This window comes from Cyprinodon variegatus, unplaced genomic scaffold, assembly GCF_000732505.1.
Source record: "Cyprinodon variegatus isolate N-32 unplaced genomic scaffold, C_variegatus-1.0 Scaffold463, whole genome shotgun sequence".
Taxonomy (NCBI): Eukaryota; Metazoa; Chordata; class Actinopteri; order Cyprinodontiformes; family Cyprinodontidae; genus Cyprinodon; species Cyprinodon variegatus.
The window spans coordinates 184,472-207,890 of NW_015150916.1; the positions used below are offsets into that span (position 1 = coordinate 184,472).

General features: G+C 39.3%; 1 protein-coding gene across 1 annotated transcript in view; it reads left to right on the forward strand.

The window, feature by feature from the left end:
• The first annotated feature begins 11,795 nt into the window (after positions 1-11,795).
• The window catches only part of LOC107094088 (glutamate receptor ionotropic, NMDA 2A-like), a 185,431-nt gene continuing 173,807 nt past the window's right edge, over positions 11,796-23,419 (forward strand). The window contains exons 1-2 of the mRNA XM_015389502.1: positions 11,796-12,478; positions 13,479-13,697. Of these exons, the coding sequence (XP_015244988.1) occupies positions 12,461-12,478; positions 13,479-13,697 (237 nt within the window). The 5' untranslated portion in view covers positions 11,796-12,460. The remainder of the gene's footprint in view (positions 12,479-13,478; positions 13,698-23,419) is intronic.

The window sequence follows — 23,419 nt, forward strand, 5'->3', positions numbered from 1 at the left end:
GTGTTTTATATTTTTGTATTTTTGTATGTCTGCCTCAGTTGCCTATTAAATCAACAAGAACTCATCTCTGCTTCACTCATCTCTGCATTTGGGTCCTCAAAATACTTCACCCCCATTGCTGACATAGTGGTATGTGTTGGGTGAGGGTTACCTGAATCAAAAGTTGACTTAACTAAGTATTGTATGCAAAATTATTGAACATGTGAGCAAAAAAAAAAAAATTACTTAGATTATCCAGAAACTATGTCAGAATAAATGTGGAAAAAGTATCAAGCTTTTAAACCAAAATCCCAACATTGTATGATCTATTAGTACACCTAAAGATAAGCATTGTGAAACAAAATTAAGGGACACAGAAATCTAAAAGAGGAGATCATTTTAAATGATAGTGCTTCCACCTCAGGTCTCTCTATTTCACCTCTCCATTCTCCTTTAATATTCTCACTCGTCCTACTCTGTGTTAATGGTAATTAAATTAAATGTAGCTATGAGTCCTTCGGTATGGTTAGCAGAAGGTTAAACATTAAGAGAATTATACACAGCCATGCACTATAACCAACTATTATGACACTTCTATTAGGATGAAGTGAGCCTCTGAATAATGGCAAGATTCATATAGATTATTAAGTTAAAAGGATTTGACAATACACACACATCCTTCTGCTGCAGTCAATGGAGGATCTCCAGATTTTAAAATCACGGAATCCTATTTTTCCCATATTCAAAGAAATCTTTGAATTTGCAAGAATTAATCAAAAGTAGATCAGCCAAAACAATTATTTCTTAAAAATATCCTCATCTGGTCAAACATTGAGTTTATCAATTTTAGAAAAAACTGCCATCGGTGAAGTACATTTCTTTCTTAGAATCGTTTAAAATAAAATAAAAAACTGGAGGTTGTAGAATGTTTTCTTTTTCATATTATAAAAATAGTGGACCAGGTGAAAAGTGGAGCAGCTGTTTAGGAGATAACTATAATGTGCCCTTTACTCTCCTTTGAGTAGGAGTGGCAATAAGAAAGCCATTGTTGGAGGAAGGCTTAAGGAGATATTGTCTTTGCCACAAACTGTGCAGGTGACATGGCAAACATGTGGAGGGAATGTTAGCGCTGAAGAGACCATGCAAAATTTCAGTCGACATGTGAAATGGTAAGGGAGACATGCATAACCTTGGGGGTTGGTGGGGGGGGGGTCCCACTGACAATCATTGATAGAAGCATGGAAGGTGAATGTATGCTATGGGAATTATATTCAACATTATATTTATTTGAAAATTTAGTTCAATATATATATATATATATATATATATATATATATATATATATATATATATATATATATATATATTATTTTCGTTAATAATCATTACGTCTTAATCCACTACATAAAATGTTGTTAACATAGTTTAGGAGTCAAAATATAAAAAGAAGGGAGTTTTATAAACTCTTTTGCATAATTTTTCCCAAAATCCACTGGATTACTGTTTTCTTTTTGTTTGTATATAATGTATTCCAGGATGTATCAAAAGAAGGGCCATATTGTTCCTCTTTATCTGCCAGCCATTGCTGCAGCAGCTCAGGCAGTCTGTGACCTGTATGTCGCTACCGTGATTGGCAAGGCTGCAACTGCCTCTCAAGCTGGAAATATGTCTTTATCAAATCATAAGGTAAGATAAAAAATAAAAGAGGAAAATGTAAAAAATAATGTCTTCTTTTCTGCCAAATAGAACTCGATCTAAAGTTAGCTTAACCTGCTGACCAGCCATCAGAAAGCCAGCCAGCCAGCCAGTCAGTCATCCATCCATCCATCCATCCATCCATCCATCCATCCATCCATCCATCCATCCATCCATCCATCCATCCATCCATCCATCCTGCTTATTGATTTAAAGTCAAGTTCTATTATTACTCTTTACCAAGGCAGTTCCACTGCTTGAGGCACTCTTACCTCCCGACCTGAATTCCCCCCCCCCCCATTTTAATTTGAGAAGAATGGTCTCAGAATTCAAAGAGCAGGCTCTGAAATAGATTTCTAATTAATTCACGTTGGTTTCGCTAAACTTAAGTTCTCTCAATAGTAAGTTATTCTTTTTGTAGCACTGTTGCTTGCAGCAAAAAGGTTCTGGGTTCGATTTCTGGCCCAGGGTCTTTCTGCATGGAGTTTGCTTGTTCTCCTTGTGCATGCGTGGGTTCCCTCTGGGTACTCCGGCTTCCTCACGCAAGCCAAAAAAACATAAGTGTTACAGTAGGTTCATTGCATTCTTTAAATTATCTTTAGCTGAGAGTGTGTTTGTGTGCATGGATATATGTCTCTATGTTGTCCTGCGACAGACAATACTTATGAGAAGCTAATTAGGTCAGCACTGGCTAGTTTTATCATTATCACAGTGCAAGTGTCACTTTTCAAAAACAAACTATTCTGCATTTTTATTGGGGTTTTAAGAATAGGGTTTTGTGAATTGTCTTGGTCAATTAGACATTGCCTAGGACATTCTAATAGATTAAAATTAACCATTGCACTTGTGCTCTCTCTACATGTTTATAATGTAGAATAGGATACTTGAGGTCCCAAGTTTGGTTTGGGACATATTTTTAAACCAGAGATCTACACTGAGATGAGGTATAGTTCCCTGAAATTTATTTCGGAACCTCCTGAAGCAGGAGGCTGTGCCCCCTTTTCCACTGCCAGTAAAAAGCCTGGAGTCTCAAAAGCCCCGAGGCTTTGCAAATCACACTTTGCTTTGCCATTTGCATTACCTGTGCATTCCTTTCTTGGGGCTTTGGTCCCTCAAGCGACCAAAGCTTGGTGGACTGTTTGGTTTCATTTTTGCTAAATCCCCCTGCCTCCCCGCTATCTTTAAACTGCCGTTTTGTTTTGTTACTGCCAACATACAGACACATGCAGCTTTGTTTTCAAGACATAAGGGGACATTTCATTGACTTACATTCACTTTACATGGCCTAACCCAGATCCTTAACTTAACCCTTACTATTACCAACATAAACCTAACCAGTGCTGGAGTGGCACAAATTTTCAACCCTGGAGTTTCACGCTTCACACCTATTATTAAAAATCATGTAACTGTAATCTTACAGGTTAAGAGAACTACACCCCATGTTTCTGCAAAGGCTTTTAATTCAGACAAGCTCAAGAAAATGAAGCAGGACTACAAGAGGCTGAATTACCACAACAATCGTAGCAGATCAGACGACCTGACAAAATTCTGGAATGACCAGCTGGATCCGATCCTGTGACACAGGCCTGCATACATGGTCACTGGAGCCACAAAAGACTTGGCGGCTGCAATACTGGATGCTGTCAGCCAGAAGGAGCTCTAGGACATGGACTTTAGTCAGAGAGAGCGGCCTTTTCTTTCATGTTCATTTTATATGTTGAAGCAGGAGAAGGGAAAGATCGTACTGAAACACATGCATGCACACCCACAGTTTGTTGCACTGTGTTCATGATCGCACTCCAACATGTGGTGTTTATGATTACATTCCAAAAAAGTTAAAAAACAAAACACTAAACTTTGTTTCCAAGTTTTAAGACGTTTTTCTTTACATGCAGGAAGCTTTTTCAATTCAAATGTCAGAAATAGCGTTGAACTCGAGCTATGGTTCAGTATGTTTTATGTATGTTTACACTTTTTTGGCAACCACGTCACTGTGTTGCTTTGAATTATTGTCCCAGGCCTTTTAAAATAATGCAAAAGGAACATAACAAATTCCTATTATTGGGGTTTTACAAAGCTTGGGGCCTTAAAACTTTTAGTGAAGCAGCTTAAAGGTGAAGCAGCTAAATATGATGTTGTATGTGTATGGTCTGTGTCTTTATATCTGCATGGATCTGTAAGCTTTTCTAATAGGTATGTTATAATAAATTCTTTATATTGTTCAACTCTTCTGTGGTGTTCCTGCGAGGCAGTGGGAATGTGAGAAAGCATATTTTTACACTACAAAGGTCAACCATTCTATTGCTAGATTTTCTTCCTGTAGTGTCCTGCATCTAGCTCTATTCATTTTCCCTTTTGTTCCTCTCACCAGCATACATGGTTCTACAGAATATCCAGACAGCATGGTGTTGCAATGTGTGCAACCATCAGTGGCGGCTGGTGAAGTTTTCTCCAGGGGGGGGCTATAAATTTAAATTCAAAATAGATACGAATAAAGCACTCCAACATATACTAAGCCTTCATACCAGTATATTTATATGAATGAAACAACAACAAAAAAATATATATAAAAACATAACATAATTTCATGGACAGGTTTACTTTATGTGCGTAAATCCATCTGAGGGTCTGTGAAGGCAAATCCGTGTTTTGCCTCGTCCAATATGTTGTCACAACCTAAAGAAATATGTACAAGTTAAGTAACTGAGAAGCTATTAGTCGACTTTATATTTTAATATATGACAACTTATTTTCTGAGAATCTATTTATTTAAGAGCAACTATGAAAATTAACAAACATCTGGAAAAAGTACACTATATTATATTATTTCCAATGCGAATTCGAGATTGTTCATTATTCTTTGCATTTTCTAAAAAATGCCTTAAATCAGACCTACCTGTCTTTATCCATGCTGGGTCAGATCCTGACGTTTAACAAAGAAGTCAGTAAAGTAGATTAAAGTGTTAGCCTCGCTTCATGCAGTTAGCCAAGCCTTGTAGCTAAACCAGGTCCTGGAAAAAGACAGTGACCATCTCCATCTGTCTTTGGACTGCTGAATTTTGATGTTCACAAACAGGTTAACCTCTTGGTAAGTTTGCTTTAAGGGACTCCACTTAATAAAAATTTTCTTGCGCCATTTCTTTCTTTCTCTCTCTCTCATGATCATCTCCAACTTCTACGACTAGACCTGTCAATCAGCCGTATTACTACTGTGACTAGAGATCCTTTCAGCTCCGCAGGTAAGCTGCGCCCCAAGCTCACCAATCCTTTTTTTTGCAGGAGCTACTGTGCATGTACAACTTTTAACGAGAGTCAATGGCCAAATGTTTTTGTGCCCCAGGGGCAGAAATACGTCACCAATCCAACGACGAACAAAGCAGCTTTACTCGTCATTAAAGATTAAATATCTTTCTTGCACATCTATCACACCATCAGTGTGCGAGTGTGTGCGTGAATGGGTGAATGACTGAAGTTTCCTGATTTGAAAAAGTGCTATATAAGTAAAGGCCATCTAAAAAAATCTATTGATATATTTTGATATATTATAATTTTATAATTTAATTTCCATTCATTTTTTGGATGTCTTAATCAAGCTCATTGTGTGGGTGGGGCGGCACCCTCTATTGACCAACCACCAATGGCAACCATAGGGATTGAGTGTTGAATGTAAAAAAGGCTTTATAGTAGTTGTTTTGAATAGAATGCAGAACTGATAAAATAACACTAGATGCCAACATGTGCCTTATTAAAACAAAAGGAACATAAAATTCTTACATATTTAGTTATTTCTAAAATGGTCAAGGACAGGAGATATAACTGAATTTGATAAAGACTGGTTACAAGGGAGAGTCAAAAACTTTCTAACTTATTTGTTGCAGTTAAATATTCATAATTTTCACTGACCTTTTAAAGCTAAGAATAATTGCTGATGAAGCCAAGTGAAATAGGCAGCAGTGCATCACTCCCTGCTAATTGATTTGGCTCATGCACTCATTAACTTTTTACTGTGATCAGCACTATGACAGGAAGTAATCACCCATCAATTTTGTGCTTCTCAGAGATGCCTTTAAATTTCAATAGCTGACGATTCTGCCAAAGAAAGTCTGGCAGAACTTTGCACGAGATTGAATAGTGTCTCTCTGCCTTGAGGTAGAGCCGTCTGTGGGAGCGCATTCCAGGTCACCCACTCTCTGTGGGCAACAAAGAAAGAAAAGGTGAAGAGTTGTAGTGAGACAAAGTAAGAAAAATAAGAGCAGCTGTAAGTAATGCCTGTAACTTTGTAAATGCCAGATCTCATAGCGTTCTGCTCCAGATAGACCGCCTCAAATACATTTCAGTTTATTTTGATTCCATTTATTGATGGAGTGATTCATTTCCTGTGTCTATATAAAGCCATGTGCTATAGCTATGGCGGTGCCTCTTCTAAGACCAAAGTGAGGAGCGTTCATTGTGAAAAAGACAAATCAGTCCTGTAGGCTCGCCTCTTCTCTGAGCTCTTGTTGCAGTCATTAGGCTGAACACATCCCACCTACTTTCTTTACCAACCAGCTCCCTGCCAGCTGCAGTTTTAGAAGTGAATCATGCTGTTGTGCATTTTTATTGTGTTAGTCTGACAATCAATGTCCTGATGATTGTCAGATAACCTCTAGTTTCCCCTGGCATGAAGTTCATAGTGTTTATCACACATATTAAGACATTATATTCCTCATGATTTGTAAGGAGGCCCGTAGTATTCCACCCTCCAGACTCAATGTGTTTAGTAGTGGAGTCTGCCTAGGGCATGCTGATATCCTTCCTATAACCATGTTTGATTGGAGGGTTTCTAGGCATGTCCTACTGGGAGGAAACCCCGCAGAAGCCAGAGAAGCTATGAGGGCAATAGATTTACATTCTAATCAAGAAATTTGATGGATTTAAAAATGTTTGGGGAAAAAATTTAACTCCTACTCAATGTCATATAAAAGTGTATCAAGTATAAAAAAAGAAAATGTGGTCAACGCTACAGAAGGTAATGCTACAGTACACTACAGTAATTCATATTCTAGGTTTCAAATTCCTACTCACAGGGTTCTTTAAAGTAAATTCCACATTAGCTGAGCCCTGGCTAACAGTGCCGCAGGGATTAATCAATGAGGATGAACCACAGCTCTCTGGATGTGTGGCAGTGTTTAACCAGTCGCTGCACTCAGTTGTTTATAAATGGATACAGGTTCTCCACCAGCACTATTAGAAAACCATAAAACCTGTTTCTGGGTTATGCCTCTGACATAATAATATGTGGTGACATTGGAAAACTCAGTTCTCATGGATACAAAAATTACATAATCGGATGCATTTCTCTTTTTTTTTTGTCAGCCTTGTGTAACCATGCTCTCTGCCTTTTACTTTATCTGTTTATTGGTTAACTTTTTTTACATTTTCAATTGGTTCATCTGCTTGCTTGCTGGTATCTTAGCTGGAGATGTTTTAAATAGACTCCGTTTCCTGTCGTCTGATTCATTTCAGGAATAGTGGAGCGCTGGGCTTTTGACTATTAGCCAAACAATAACAGTGAAATGAGCTTTCCACTTTAATAATTATACAAAGTAATAACAAAATAGTTAGCGCTGTTGACACAGTACACAGTGATAATGACTCGCTTGTGTTTTTCAAATATTCTATAATCACACTCCACCATGAGCTTTTAGCAAGAGGGCTTGTCGAATTTAATTAGACAGTTGAAATGAGGAGGTAAATGCAACTCGTTTAGGCGTTGGAATGCTGCGAGGCCCATCTGAACCTGAGCTGAGTGTCTCTATGTTAGTCCATCATTCTCTCTGCAGCTTCACATGTCTAGGTTAGCTGCTCCTATGACTGCTGGTGAACCATAACAGATGCATGACCACTGAGGCTATCAGTTATAAATCTATTATAATAGGGGACACGTGTTCTGATGTGTCTAATCCCAACCCAACCACCATCACTGGCTAAGTCCATACTATAGAGACAGGGCAAAGGTGAATCACTACGTTTTGGCATATAAAAACCAGATGAGGTTAAATAAGAAAAAGAGGGAAAGTAGTCCACACATGCAGCATCCAAAGAAAGTTCATGTCCCAGAAATGACTACGGGTAGGTCTGCAGGCATGCATACCCTTGAATGTGATTAAAGAAAAGCACAGCCTCTAAAAGCTTATTTATGAAGGCTCTGCACATGTATGATTTTATTTCCCTGGCAACAGCTTTGTGTTTAAATATAGAATAAGACAGCATCAGCCAGACTCTACAGGGACTAATTTTTTGAAAAGAAAAGCTTGAATGAAATTCACTGATAGTACTTTAGAGCTGCCCTAACCCTGGGGGCTGTCCTTTCTCTGGTCTGTCCCAACTTGATGTTTTTTTTATATATATTTTAGTACCTTTGTTGTTGCTGTTTTTTTCCCTCTGAAGAAAAGTAAACCATTTTCTGCACAGTGAGGTTTTCCTCCCTCTCTTTTATGCCCACATTATGCAATCATGCATCTCTTTCATACCAAGCCCGGGAGGCTGTGGATCTGGAGGAGGACAGAGGACCTCAACAGGTGGAGGTTTTTATTCTAGGGATAGAGGAAGGAGGAGGTGGAGAAGGAAGAACAGGGCAGCGAACTGCTCCTTAACGCGCCCTTTGATCTGCTTATGCCGCCTTGTCTTTTGCCTCTGAGGGTAAATCGACTGATGACAGTAGGTCCCAGTCGGCCAACATGACCCCTTGCAGTAGGCTATCTTCACCATCTGCCAGCAATGGGACCACAAGGCGACAGCGAGGGGAGATGCGGAAAGAGAGGGAGGGAGGGAGATGTGGAAGGAGGGGGTCGTCAGCGCTCCCCGAGGACCCCCCCGTGCTGCAGTTTTCATCTGCTAATTATGTTTAATTGCGACTATATAATCAGAAGCGTCGTATCTGCTGTCCCTTATCTCTTCTACAGAACCCCCCAAAAAACTTAGTGACGCAGCCTCGTTATAAACGCGGAGTAATTGCAAAAACACTGCGTTATAATACAGAGGCTTTCTGCACTGGGAAAGGGGCGGGGGGATGCCACTAGATATTAAAACAGTTTTGTTTTGCTGGGTTTTTTTTTGTTTTTTTTTTGGTTTTTGTTATTTTTTACCAGTGCGCAGTTAACGAGGAGAAGAGGCGCGAGTGAACGACGCTCGTTAACGCGGAGACCAGGCGTCATGGGAGCGCACACATCCGCGTAACACAACGGATGGCAGGAGCGGACGCACATTGTGGTTTGGTTTGGGCGAGCTGGCAAAAGGTGCCGAGACCAGAGGTGCTGTGCACGTGCACCAACCCACCCGTGCGCCCTCGATTACCAGGGAACCGGGCTGGATGAGAGAGTGAGAGAGAGAAAGAGAGAGAGAGACCACGAGAAAGAAGAAGATACGAAACGTCCGTTCACCGCACAGTAAAGTTACATTTTGTAGATGAGGGAAATATAAATAAATATCCAGGTTGTTGCTGTGGCGCCACCGGGGTGGCGGCTAATAGGAATCACAGGACTAAGGGTACATGTGTTGCCCCCACTCCCACCCGTCCCTGTCCATGCAGTCTTTTATTAAAACCCATTTTAATTATTATAGTAAAAATAAAAAGAAAAAAAAAGAAAAAAAAAAAACAACTTTTGCAACATTTTATTTATTTCTAAATTTTATCCCTTCGTATCTGTCAAGAACCCCCCCCCCCCCCCCCCCACACACACACAGTTTTGAGGCCATACCAGGATTACATTCAAAATGTGGTTAATTTGTTCATTTCACAGCAGCAAATTTAAAGTATTTTCTCTGTTTTTGCACCGCCCCCCCCCCAAAAAAAAATAAAGACTGCGCAACATTTTAAATTGTTGCATGCAGCTACAGCTAAACACAACGAAACCGCAGGGTTTAAAAGTTCACAGCTCACAATGTATGTTCTCACACGACGACGCTGTGATGCGATCTACCTGCTCACACTGTCCGTCTAAATGCCAATTTATGCTTCTGACGCATAGCCTCTGCAATCGTCAAAAGTAACTGATTACACGCTGAATGGTCGCAAACCTGCGCAGACAAAAAGCAGCTGTGATTGGTCCTTGGTATGCCTTTCTGGCTGTCTGTGTGGTCATTCTTCTCGATTCGGTGCTGGGGCACACCATTTTTAAAAACCGAGGAGTAATAACAACAATGGATATCCACAACGAAAGGCTGATTGAGGAGGTTCGAAAGTACAACCACTTGTACAATGCCTCAGACATGTTGTTTTGGAAAATAAACAACCACGCCGACGCCACCGAAGAAGTTCTCGTGACATCTGCAGAAGTTCTTGCGAGTTCTTGAATAGGCTCCCCCTAGCGCTTTGGCGGGAAACTGCTGTGCTTCCCTAGAAATTCCAGACCGATGTTGCAGAAGCATACCAGCAAAACTGGTTCGTGACCAGACACAAGCGACGTTTGATGTGTGTGGTTGCAGAAGTATAATCTGCCCTTAAAAACCACGTCGGACTCAGCTCCGCAGTGAGATGGCGCTACTTGGACTTGTCTATCCGGAAGCCAAACAAGTAGAAGAAGAATATGAAGCTCACCAGAGAAAAAACCTGCTGCAATGGCAATTTGTGCAATTGTTTTTGCTGAAAACCCTAAAAAGTAAAGGCGATGACGTATATGGCTCAGCAAACATGGCTACTATGGTCTGTCAATTTTACACAAAGAACTCCATTTCACTCACACCCCCACCATGCTTCTGTGTTTTAATTTGAGAGGAAGAAGAGGAAAAAGAATCCTTCTTCACATACTGTATGCCCACTGAGTTATTTGCTCACGACAGCCAACTGAATTTCAAACTCGTTAGATTTTGTCCCCACCTTTTGATTCCTGATCGGGAGGTGATGAGTGGTTGATCGCCCCTAATAATCCCCTGTAAACTAAACCCTGCATGATGCACGATCAGGCTAAAAGTCTAAAAAATACTCACACGACTGGAAAATGGGCCCAAAAAGGGCAAAAAATTGTACAGTGTATGCTCGGCTTTGCATCCTAGCAGGTTATATATACTTCTGGCAGTGAGAACAAAGTAAATCCTGGAGGTCACTAAAAATTAGCTGTCCATAAGTGCTGTCAGCACACTGAAGCATAATGGGCTAAATGTTATGGTAAATGCCATGCTTGGACTTGAGAAGACAAAGAGGACCTTCACGTCCCATAGGTTTCAAGTCTAAATTGCCACAAATTTGCTAAAAAACATTCATTTTGAAAACTGTCTTTGGATCAGTGCAACTATCCAATCTCCCCAGTTAAAGACATTGCTAATGTTGGGTCTATACGTTGGTGCTGATGTGTTTGTGTGGTGGCTTTTGAACCAATATTCCATCAACACTCTTGGCTTTGTGAAAATCTTTAACATGTTTTCCTTCACATTCTGTTCCTCAAACCTCCAGGTATATCTATTGCATGTGGACATTTTCTTCACCACATTTTCCCCACTCAACCTTCAATTAATATGCTTTGATGCAACACTGCACAGTCAACTTAATTATGAACAGTTGTGGCATAATAGGTTTAAGTAAGGTGGGGTGTTTTTTTTAATCCATGTTAGAATACTGGAATGTCATATCAAAAGTTAAAGAAAAAACACAACCGTTTTTTTGCATTTACTTAATTATATTCAGTTATTTTAACACAATTGTTGCATGTTAGCAGGGTAGGACATAAAACAATTGCATATCTCTTTGAGGCTAATCTATACATTATATGAGCTGATTTCATACAGTTAGTGACATAGCCTTTCCAGTGAGATGGTGACTTTTATTAGTGGCCCCCTATCTGCCCCATGCAAAACTCTCTGAAGGTGCCCCTGACATAATCCAAAAGTAGTGATGTTTTTTTTTTTTTGTTTTTTTTTTTTTAACAGGGGGAAAATGTTTGCGCCCTCGCCACTACATCCTCTACCCCTTATATGTTTAATTAACAAGGCTGATGTGTAAGTACCTCCAGCCAGCGGAGCGTGGGCGGGCTGCGGGGGTAAGGAGACTGCCGGAGAAAATTCCCCTCATTTCTCACCATCGGGACGCCGAGCATCTCCACTCTCGCGCAAGCAAAGATGCCTACAACTGAAAATCCAAAATTAGTCGACCCATTTTAAACTTGTTCCAAATTGTTTGGCGTTCTTAGAGAAAAGCAGAAAAAAAAAAAACAGAGGAAGCGTGATGGGCAGAGTGAGAGGAGAGAGGGAGAGAGTGTGCGTGTATTTTTTTTCTCTTCTCCATTCTCCCTCTCTCTGTGTGTTTTGATGTTATTTGTGACGGAATCCCCCCTTCAGTCTCTAAGAATCCGGAGAGCGGCGCAAGAAGAAGGAGGAGGAGGAAGAGGAGAGGACAGGAGAGGAGGAGGAGGTGGAGGCGCGCGGACCTGTCCACCAGCCCTCTCACTGCGGAACGCACGGGGCTGTCGCTGGAGATCCCCCCAAAAAACCAAACGCTGTTGCGGAGTCTGACTGACAGCCGTGCGTCAAGCGCCTTCGGTTAAATGGACCGCTTCTGACGCGGAGACGAAAGGCTTTCAATACCTTTTTTACCGGAGGAGGAGGAGGGGGGGTGCGAAAGGTGGCGGCGGAGGTTGAGGTGGTGTGGGGGTGTCAGGTCTCCAGAACCAGACAGGTGGATTTATCAGTTTTATGGTGCCCTCCTGGAAGGAGAAGAAATGGATGGATTAATCTGACAGAGGGGGACGTTTGTTATTCCCACCCGAATGGAGTAACAGGCTGCAATGTCATCTCCACCTGGCCGCCTGGAGAGATGTGTCACAGGAATGGGGTGAGACAAATTCTGAATGATTTTCACAGTTATTACTATCCTCAATAGTTATGAACTCCACTCGTTTATTTTAGGGGGATGTTTTGCCCCAGCGGTTTTCTATTTGGGCTCATTTCTCTCGCCTCATCCTCAAAGTGGAACACAGCGACAGGTTCGCTCCGTCGTTCGTCCGAGTCCTCGACACACAACCTGCTGCATGCCCTACATAGAGGAGAGAGGAGCGTGAGGGGAATATTCACTGAGGAGCCACAGGCTGTTTTCCCACTCTCATTTTCTACGCACACATAGGAACACTTTCTCTCCCCGTGTGCTTGTTTGTTTGAGGAAAGAAGCGCTGCTCCCTTCTATAATTCTTTCTAATTCTACCTTTGAATTTAAACTTGCCTTTCGTTGTGCGACTGATCCATGTTTCGTTAGAAAGAGGCGCGCACCGACGCACGCGTCCCCCTCAATAAAGGCACACGAGCGCAGGAGCGCACTAATTTGCGCACTGGGTTTGAGTTTTTTACGCTGCAAACCAAACAGCTTGAGTCATGAGGAATGTGAGGCAGTGACTCGATGCAATCAGCTGGGTTCTTAGATAAATAACTTTTTACCAACCAGCATTAAAAACGTAACGGCGCGTTTATTACTGATATCCCTTTATATCTAGAATTGGATCTATTTGCATTATGATCTGAATGAGATGACATTTGCTATGAATTGAGGCTGTATAATGATACAGATTTCAATTCATTTCAGTGATTTTGGAGCATTTATGTATAAATTTCAATATCTGCATATGGTTATATTCTATTGGATGCACTAAATTACCAATCACTATAAGTTTGTCTTTTAAAAGTTGCCAAAACAGCGTTATATAAATAGAGTAAAATAAATATTAAGATCAAAATAATCAACTGGCTTAGTTTGAGTTCTAGAAAAAGTCCACCCTTAAGTCTTCTAAACATTTATATCCTGGTGATTTATTTTATTTTATTTATTTATTTATTTTTCTCAGATCAAGTTTGAACGCTGTTCTTCTGGTTTCACTGACGCTGTGAGAAGGAACCAAAATGCCAGTAAACGTTCAGGTCTCTGTGGTGGACTGCACGGGCCCCCGCCCCACGGGAGTACAGGTCAGCAGCAACATTCCACACACGGGCTCCGAAGACGAAGGCGCAAAACGTCCACCACCCCAACCCCGCACCAGAGGCAACGCTTCTTTGTGACACCCAAGGTAAAAAAAAAAAAAAAAAAAAACTGCTCCAAAAATCCCCAGTTGCCAGCTTGTCGCTAAGGGGCGCTGTTGTACCACATTATGCCCCCCCTCCCTCCCTCTACCAGCATTCTGCTGCTGCTGATGAGAAAGCCATGTAATGAATTCATATCTCAAATTACAGTTTTCAGGCTTTTGAATGCAGTCACGTTGTGGAAACACATTTTCTTGCGTTTTTCTCCCGCTTTTTCGTGCCAGGTCTGACACACGAAGATCTCTGAAGGCTTCACACACACAAACACACACATTCATGCACACAGATGTTGCTTGGGAATGGGATCCATAAAACCATTTGATTTCTAACAGCATACAGGCTTGCCCTAAACTCCATGCATTTCCATATGATTTATCCCTGTCAGCAAATAAAGAATGCCCATCATAAGAGATGTATAGAGATGAATGTCTAGAATTACCTTTATTATTTAGGGTAAATTATTATTCACACCACTGTGGCAAAAAAAGCTGAGGGGAGACCATCGGTGTGCTTAGCGGTAGCCTATTTTCTTGTATAGCTCACATGACACAAAAGGAGATCAACTCTGTAGGGCAATGGAGTGGGGAGTAGTGAATGTCGAGAGCAGTTTCTGTCTTCATTAATATAAATATCTTGTGCAAAGCTGCAGTGAATTTCTGACTGTGATGTCATGGCACCTCTGAAACCTCAAGCGTGTTTTCATAAAGCAGGCCGACTTTTTTCCTGTTCACTTTCGGCTTACTCCACAGAGCATTTTTGTGCTTTTTTTTTTTCTTCTTCATCTCTCTCATACTCTGCTATTAACCAGCTGCTATAACACAGCTTTACAGGATGAAAGCAGAAATAAAAATGCTCAGTGATGTCATGCATACCATATACTAAGAGGCAATTTTCTTTTTTTTTTTCTTTTTGTGGCTTCCCCGTGACGTAGTCTTGAAGCGATGTGTCACATAGAGAAGCATCTTACTGAGCTGTTCACTGAAGCAGGGCTGTTGTTGGTAGAGCAGGTAGATTCCCCTGGAGCTAGAGAGCTTTGTCACTTTTGTCAATTTTGAGGCTGGATTTCTCAGTTTTATTGTTTTGTACCAATGCCTATATTATTTTGTTTTTGTCGCAGTACATTTTTTTCTCTTGGGTTTATTGCTCATACTAGAACAATATAGACTGTTTCTTCAAATATGCTAAAAAGTCAGTTCTGATCTAAACACTTGTAGTAAAAGCAAGTTAAATGTGCATACTGTATTCATAGATCTATATGGAGAGGGATCTTGCACAGAAGAGCCTGTAAAAGTCAAGCATTGGTTCCTCTCATGTTTTTTTTTCTGGATTGTGTGAGAACATTTGTAGAGTCTGATTCCAAAATTAGCCTATAATCTACATATGCCTGCAATGTAGGTTCAAGGAGCAGTCATGCAGAAGTGCTCTGTTAATGAAAAATACATGAGGGACTTTTTAACTCTTTCAAACAATTAACTTAAGTCGTGAGATGCGGAAGCATTAAGGCTCTCTGTAATTTAAATGTGGGAGAAATGCATTCGAACCCCATTAAAGTGTTTTTTTTACATTTTGTAAAACAAGAAGGCCAAACCTCAATGTATTTCATTAGGATTACAAGGGATTGAAAAGCAATAAGGAGTGAGCAGTGGAGAAAAAAAAAAAAACATGCTTCGCTTTTTTATAGATATAAATTGAAAACAGTGGTGCTTGAATATGTATCAGCCAGACACAAATTGGTTTTCACTTTGGCAATAAAGGAATATGCTTCGATTTAAAATATCCATGTAGCTCTTGTCTCTACTTTTATGGTCAACGTCCCTCAGGAAGGGTGAACACCTTTCCCACCCTCTACTCTTTTGCAGACTCTTGACACCAACTCTGAAGAGAGTTCCTCTCTGTCATGACAAAAAAAAATGCAAATGATGATGTTATTGCAGTGTTTCACAGCAGGGATGGTGTTTCCGGAATAATGTATAGTTTTAGTCTTCTGCTGCATAATGAATATAACATGTTGTCCTAAATAGTCAGTGCTGGTCACACTGAAACAAAGAGGCTTATTTTACATGGCTTGAAACATGCTCCAAATAATAAGTCTTCTAGCTCTTCTGTCTCACCTGTAAAGGATGAAATTGTGGTGTGTACAACAAAAGGGTTGTTGTGTCAACAGATTATCCCACTTGAACCATAAATACATACAGTTCCTTTAGAGCAGGGTTGCCTACATTTGGCCCTTGAAGGCTGCTCTCCTGCAGGTTTTTGAGGTTTCCTTGCTCCAGCACAGCTGATTCTGATGATTGCAGTTCAGTAAAGGCCTGTTAATCAGCTATAAGTGAAAATCAGCTGTGTCATAGCATGGAAACCTCTAAAACCTGCAGGACAGCAGCCCCTCAATTGCTGACTTTGGGCAGCCCTGCCCTAAAGTTATGATGGGACTTTTCACTTCATCCCCTAACTGGTTCCTCTAACTCATCCTGTTAGATTTACCGTAGGTGGAAACCCATGTTTTGTTAGATTTCCTGCTTTGGTTAGTGGATTAAGCTACACACTGTAAAATGATCAGTTTCAGAATACACATTTTTAGTTGTAAAATCAAAAACGAAATGCATTGGATGTTTTACAGTTGCTCGAATATGTCTATTTTTAACAATTTTGACCTGTCCTGGGTTTATGCAGTCTTTCACACAAAGACTGCTGGAGATAGGCACCCGCCGTCCATGAACATGACTGAAGGGTGGTAGAGGATGGATGGATGGTTGTAGTTTATCTGATAGAATGCTCTTTACATCCAAGGGGTTTGAGCGATTTTTCAAGGTGAAGCGTATTGTGAAAAATATTGATCCCAGTAGGACGTTTAGAAACATGTGAATATGAGGGTCAGGCTCACCTCTGTGGTTGATGCAAAAAAATTTGCTTGCTGCCTCCCTTTTTTTGGCTCTTCTTTAATGTGTACAGATTATTCTGTAGCACGAGAACAATAGATAAAATGACAGTCAACTTTATCTAAAGAGATGCATGTATACCAACACCAAAAGTACTTGAAGGTGCAAACAATAATACAATCACTAAGAGTCCTTATAGCAATTTCAGGGGATTTTGTAATTAAGGGTCACAATTATATTATGATAGGATCTACAATGTTTAATTTTCCATTTTATTTTTTTCTTTATATATAATAGAGGTAGATATCCTAGATTTGAAAATGCAGATCTTTAATTATCTCATACAGCCTTTACCTGTCATTGCTAAATTGTTTTTTTGCTTGTTTGTTTTTTTGTTGTACATCAGCTAAACCTCTTTGTGCTTGCTTTGTTGCTCCACAGCAGCTACTAAAATTTGGTGTTGTTGCACTCAGTTACTCATTCTCCCCCCTCACCTCTGGATGAATGCAAAAGCTGATGTCGTGCCCTTGCAACAGCTTTCTTTGCCCTTACAACAGCAGGTCAAACGCCACTTGAGAAGATGAAAATGAGGGATCATATTTTACTTGCCCATGCAATTACTCATAAAAGCACTGAGTGACATACTATAATGAGTTGTTTGACCCCAGCTAATCTTGTGTATATGGATGTGTGATGTTGCAGTATGAGACAGAAGTTAATAATCCAAAAGCGTCTTATAAACGTGCCCTATTTAATCATTTAATAAAAACACAGCTGGTGGTCTCGTTTAATGACTTAGTGAGCCATAGTAATATTAAGTGGAGTTTGAGTTATACAGTTCTTTCTTTCAAACCAGATTTCATAACGAAGGTGACCATAGAGCATTTTTTTTGTTTGTTGCATTGGTGTAATATTAAGCTTGGGGATATTATTTGCACTGAAAATATTTAGTGTTTGAAAATTCTGTACAAAACACAGGTGGCCATTTTTAGATAAAATACACAAAATGTTTGGATTAATGTCATGTAGATGTTGTACCTTTAATTCTACCATTGCAACCGTGTCTGGGAGGACCAGAAGAGGAGCTAAAGGATGGCCACCACTACCAAGTGGTTTGTTCCCATATGGATATAATTCACCACCTCTGGAACAAGCAATTGTACGGTGGCCGACAGGAGCAAACAGGCAGCAAACAAAGAAAGGAGCTGCAATAAAATATGTCATGCAAACTCCATTACATGCAAGCACAACAAACAACTGTCACAGAAAAGCTCTCTAAACAAAACAATACAAGCTGCTAACAGGTGCAAATGTGCAGCAAACAGCGAAATGACCTAAAATTAAAAAACAAACAAATGCAACAGAAAAACGCTGCAAAAAAAAAAATTGCAATAAAGGCAAACGGCAGCAAAACATCAATCAACAAAACAAATGCAAACAAAAACCACTGCGACCACAAACAAATGTTGCAATCACAAAGAAGAAATTATGCAAATAGTAAAAAACAACTTTTGCATTTTCTTTTTTGCTTGTTTTGGAGTTTCCATTTTTACAACTCATTTCATCGTTTGCTGCTCGTTTTTACCTGTCAGCCACTGTACAATTCCCCTCTAAACCTAGAAAGTGGCAGCAGCGATGCTCTAAAGCAGAAATTCCAAACAAATTTGACCTTTTTTTGTATATTAACCATAAACTAAGAACAAAATAAAGTAACAGAATACATAATGCATACATAAATACATCAATACATAATTTCTAAATATCTATTTATTTATTTTAAAAATAAGGATTTTTTTTTTCCTAACAGAGTTTTAAAATAATCATAATGGTTAATTTCGCAACACTAATGACTGCAGCTGATACTGTCACTGACTCTTACTGCTTTTACCTGCATTTCTCTTTATGATCAAATTATTATATCCAGCATTATTTAATTTGTAATTGCTGTAAAGTATGTAACGTTTCCATCTGCTCCAGTTTTTAGAGAAGCAGTATCCAATTCTAACACACACCTTTTTGGAAAAGTCTAGGAAATTACATCAGCATAGATGTTTAAAAGATATTTGTTTGTTTCTTTATTTCTAATAAATAATATCATGCTGCTCAGGATAGAATTTAGATTTGAGATGTTTACTATATCCGTAGTCCGACCTATTTCCTAATGCCAAAGATCATGGTCATCTTTATTCAGATCATCTGGTGGTTTTTAATGGGTTTTAATAAGTCTAATGGTCCATTAACTAAGAAAACTGATGTCTTTGTAACTTGAGTATAATTTTCATTTCAGATTTTCATATTCAATATAGCCGAAAAGATTTCAATCCCAGTGGTGTTGGTGCAGACGGTACCAGCTGCAGGGTTGAAATTCTGTCCTGTAAATCCTTAATTTTTTATAAATGTATTTAAATTAATGCCATCCTATTATACTAAATCTATTATTAAAAAGAGTTTGGGATCATATTTAAGATTTAATTCATACCTTTTCCCTCTTGCCTACATAAATCTTTTGCTTTAGAGAGTGTTGACATTGGCAAAGTTATTCAGTTTTATGGGTAGCAATGAAAAGGGGTTAAAGGCATGTTTATGACTTTTATTGACCCATATTGACAAAAAAGTCAGGTCTGAGACAACATCTGAAGGTCTCAGTGGTTTAATATTGACCTGAATGCAGCTGCTGTGGAATTACGTTTTCAGAAGAAGGATATTAGATTGACTATGTAAATATTTCAAGAGGTAAAACAGCATAACAATTATCGCTTTTCATTATGGGGATGATTGTTATTGATTTGGGGCTTTTAAAGATTCATTTGAACTGCTCCTTTTCCAGGTTGTAATGATTTAGCAACTTATGCACATTTAAAATATGCAGAATAGTGTAAATGTAGAAGTGAATTCACACAGGATTATATATATGCATGCACCCCAACCACAGTTTGGGTAAATGTTGCTTAGTAGACTGGACTTTAGTGAATCTTTAACCATTTTTTTTTTACATAATTGTGGCTGAAAATATGTTATCATTACATTTATAATATTAAAAATCTCACTTTTCAGCATAATCAATATTCTGCTGAAATGGTTGAGGTTAAGGCTTTGTGACAGCCATTTAGAATGAAACACAGCCAGTGTTAATGTAAATATGTAAAGGTATAAAGAGTGGTGTTGGTCTGTCTGTCTGAGTACAGAATAACTTGATAAAGATTTATCAGAGGTGTCCCTTATGCCGAGGAGCAATCCCTTTAATTTTGTTGATGATTTAGATCATGATCTGGATACAGAAATTTTAAAAAAGCTTCTCTTACATAGTGAGATATTGATATTGGATGGAACAAGCAGTTCTCCACTAAACCAGAGGGTGGCAGCAGTGACTATTGACAGTCTCAGCATCTGACTCAAATGATTTGGGGGTATTTTACTGAAAACAAAAACTCAAGAAAAGGGAACGTTGTTGTTTTTTTTCTGCACAATCAATTGAAAACTGATATTATGGACATTTTCTGTTACCAGAGGGGTGTCTCATGCCAAGAACAATTGATTTAAATTTGGTAAAGATCACGTATGACTTTTGGCTATAGTTGTACTGTAAGTCACAATTTAGGGCAAAATGTGTTGCTTGATGGAGGTCTGGGACCTCAGAGTGCTTTTCTAGTGCAAAACTCGTTTTAATTTCTGTTTGGGATCATTGTCCTGTTGGAACATTAACTTTCTTGAATGTTTCAATTATGACTGAGGCGAAGTTACATGATTTGGCTGTGGTCTAATGTTTGATTCTTTCCACATTGTTTAAAGTACTAAATCCCAAATCAACCTCTTATTTGGATCAGAAAACACACTGATTGGATACAGTATAATTGCTACTAAAGACATTTTCTTTGGCTGAAGTCCAGTTTAAATTGTTTTGTTTCGTGAGTAAGTGCCATTTAATGTGTATTGGTGGTACGAATTATGGGCTGATGCATCTGTAATTGCCACATGCATCTCCCTCTAGCTGGGAAGCATAAGTCATCTGATAATTTGCTATGACCCAAACCATGGTTTAGAGTGTTTCTTAGAGAGGGTATTAACACTGACAGTAAAACATCTCCAAAGCATGACATTTTCACCACCATGCTTGACAGCTAATTCAGTGTTTTTATGTTTAAAAGCCACATAGAGTCTTCTAAGTACAGTTGTTTTGATTGTATACAAATAGTCAACCATACTCTTCTCTGAGTATAAATCTAATAGAAGCCTTTGGCTGCACCATCCAAGTTTAAAGATGTTTGTTTAATGGGCTTTTTATTAGGCAGAATGCTTTTAATGCATGTTTATGTAGATTGAAATCACTGTGGATTGGACACAAGTGTTACTGTAGCTTCCAGTTTATGACAAGATTTATTCTTTGTGGTTTCTTATTTTTTTCCTCTACACAAAGGATGATTCACTGCATACAATGCGACCGTGATGGGGTGCAGCAAGAGGCCCAAATCATTAAGATCAATGTAGACTAAAGGCTGATTTATACTCAGAAACCAGGTCGTCTTCATGTGTGTTGCAGTGAACGCAAATGTGCCCCCGCCCCTTCCGCAGACATTCTGGTGCACCTCTTGAAAATTGTAGGTGAGCGGAAACAGTGGCGTAGAAAGGACGCCTCTGATTGGTCAGATCTACATCCGCTCTACACTATGCGTATTTCCTGTTTGGTACCCTACCGGCTTGTTTTGTTTGTATGATGGCCATTGTGAAAAACAACACTTGTGTAGTTGGACCAGCTAAAGCAGCGAGGTGCACGAGAATACTGGGACCCTTTTTCCACCTGGATCCCCTTATCTTTTTCGCCCTCATGTCCCTCCGTTGTTGCACAAATTTGCTTTTACTTCCTCACTGCCTCGGCCGTATCTCGACCCACAGCTAGTTCGTGATTGTCCCATTTGTGTTGTGGCGTGGAATAACATAGCGCAGACCACGCTTCAATACTGGACATAAATAAAAAATATCTGCAACAAGCTCACTGCGACACACTGCTGCAGGGAGTATAACCAGCCCTTTAGATCAGCCACAGTGTATTACGGTTTTGGGTACTGAGGCTGTGCAGTGCTTCAGAAAATTCTGGATTTTTTTCCTAACCGGAGACATGACAAAGGTCTTCTTGGTGAAACTGGCAGAACTCATTGAATTGGCTGGTTTGGGTGGCCATGGCAACACTAGCTAATCATTGGCCACCATAGTTGTCACCTCTAGCAGGTGATAATTTGTTCCCAACTAGACTTAATTCACCAACTCCAGAAAAAGCTATTCCTCCTCTTAACCCTATGGCAGCAGTGATGCTCTCAAATGGAAAGTCCTAACTATTTTGACATTTTAATTGTTTGTATATCAGCCTAAACTAACCAAAGCTAAAGGTATTGCAGTATTTAAAAAAATTCTAATTTTGAAAAATGTTTTAGATTTATTTAAAAATTTTAAGTTTAAAATTTGAGGTTCTAGAGCAGGATCTTGTTTTTAATCGTCGCGTTGCAGAGTCAGACTCTGTTTTTCCATGGCTCTATCTGTAGTGAGAATTCTTTATTTGACTAGAGCAGCTTATTTAATTTAAATATCAAGCCCATATATTTATTCACAACCTTTTTTTTGTGAAAAAGAAAACATTTTTATCTTGGCTACAAGTTCATAGACTCCACTATACCCTAAGCCCAGGCCGACTGACCTGGTTGCTACCTCTCTGTTGGTGGATCTGATTATTCACATTAATTTACTGACATTAAAGATGAAAAATTACCTTTAATGTCCTTTAAAACAGTCTCACATCCATATAGAGTAGCAATAATGCCCATGTATTCAAACTCCTGAGAGTTATTCCCACTATGTTATAAAAGAGGATTTTGTTGATGTTGCTCCGTGTACCCAACAGTTGGCCAAAAGAAGTTGCAAACTGAATCAGCACACAACATTATGGTGAGCATTGTAGGAAAACAATTTGTATAAAGAAATCTAGCAGACCTGGAGCAACAGAGGCATTTATTCCCCCCGATTTTCCTCAAGCTACTTAATGAAGTAACTCCAGCTTGCAGCCATTTTAATGATTGTTTTGGACAGCAGTTGCTCCCCGGTGAAATATTTTGCACTTGTTAGAGTCACTTTGTGCCTGGCTGATAGCACACATTCGATTTATCAGAGCTTTTTTAATAAAAGCCGCTGCCTTTTGTTGCTGGAGTGAAGTTGATTGAGCTGCAGAGGCTGAACATAACCAGCAGATTTGCAAGAGAGAGAGCCAAAAAAAATGGCACTCACTTAAAGGATTTTATGCAGCTGAGTAAGACGGCAGAGCTTGGTGAGATTCTGGTTGGATGTCACAGCTTTTGTATCTGCAGATATTGTAATCTGATCCATATAAGATGTTCATAAGGGCTGCAAAATCATTTATACTTTAAAGTGTAGAGTCCAGCTTCAATACTGAAAGTCAGCGGATATTGTTTTAAAAGATTCACACAGATATGTCCTTTCTTTTGATGTCATTTTTCATCATTCCCAAGCTTTAGGCTTTTAAGATGGCGGAACTTTCATTTTGGATTGTAAAGCCCCCTGCTGCGTCTGTTTGAATAACAGAGCAGTGAATTAGCTTGATTAGCATTAAACACAACATGTGATTTTCAGATGGTGCATATTTGTAGCCCCATAAGAGGCTTTCTTGTTACCTTTGATGATGCCTTTAACACTTTGCCAGAGCGAAGTCTTTCAAGCTTAGATAAAGGTTTAAAAAGTGCCTTTAAATGGCAATATTATCTATATGTCTGTCTGTCTGTTTTTGCAATGAGACTTTAATTATTGAGATATCTAAATTTCCAAATAGTGGG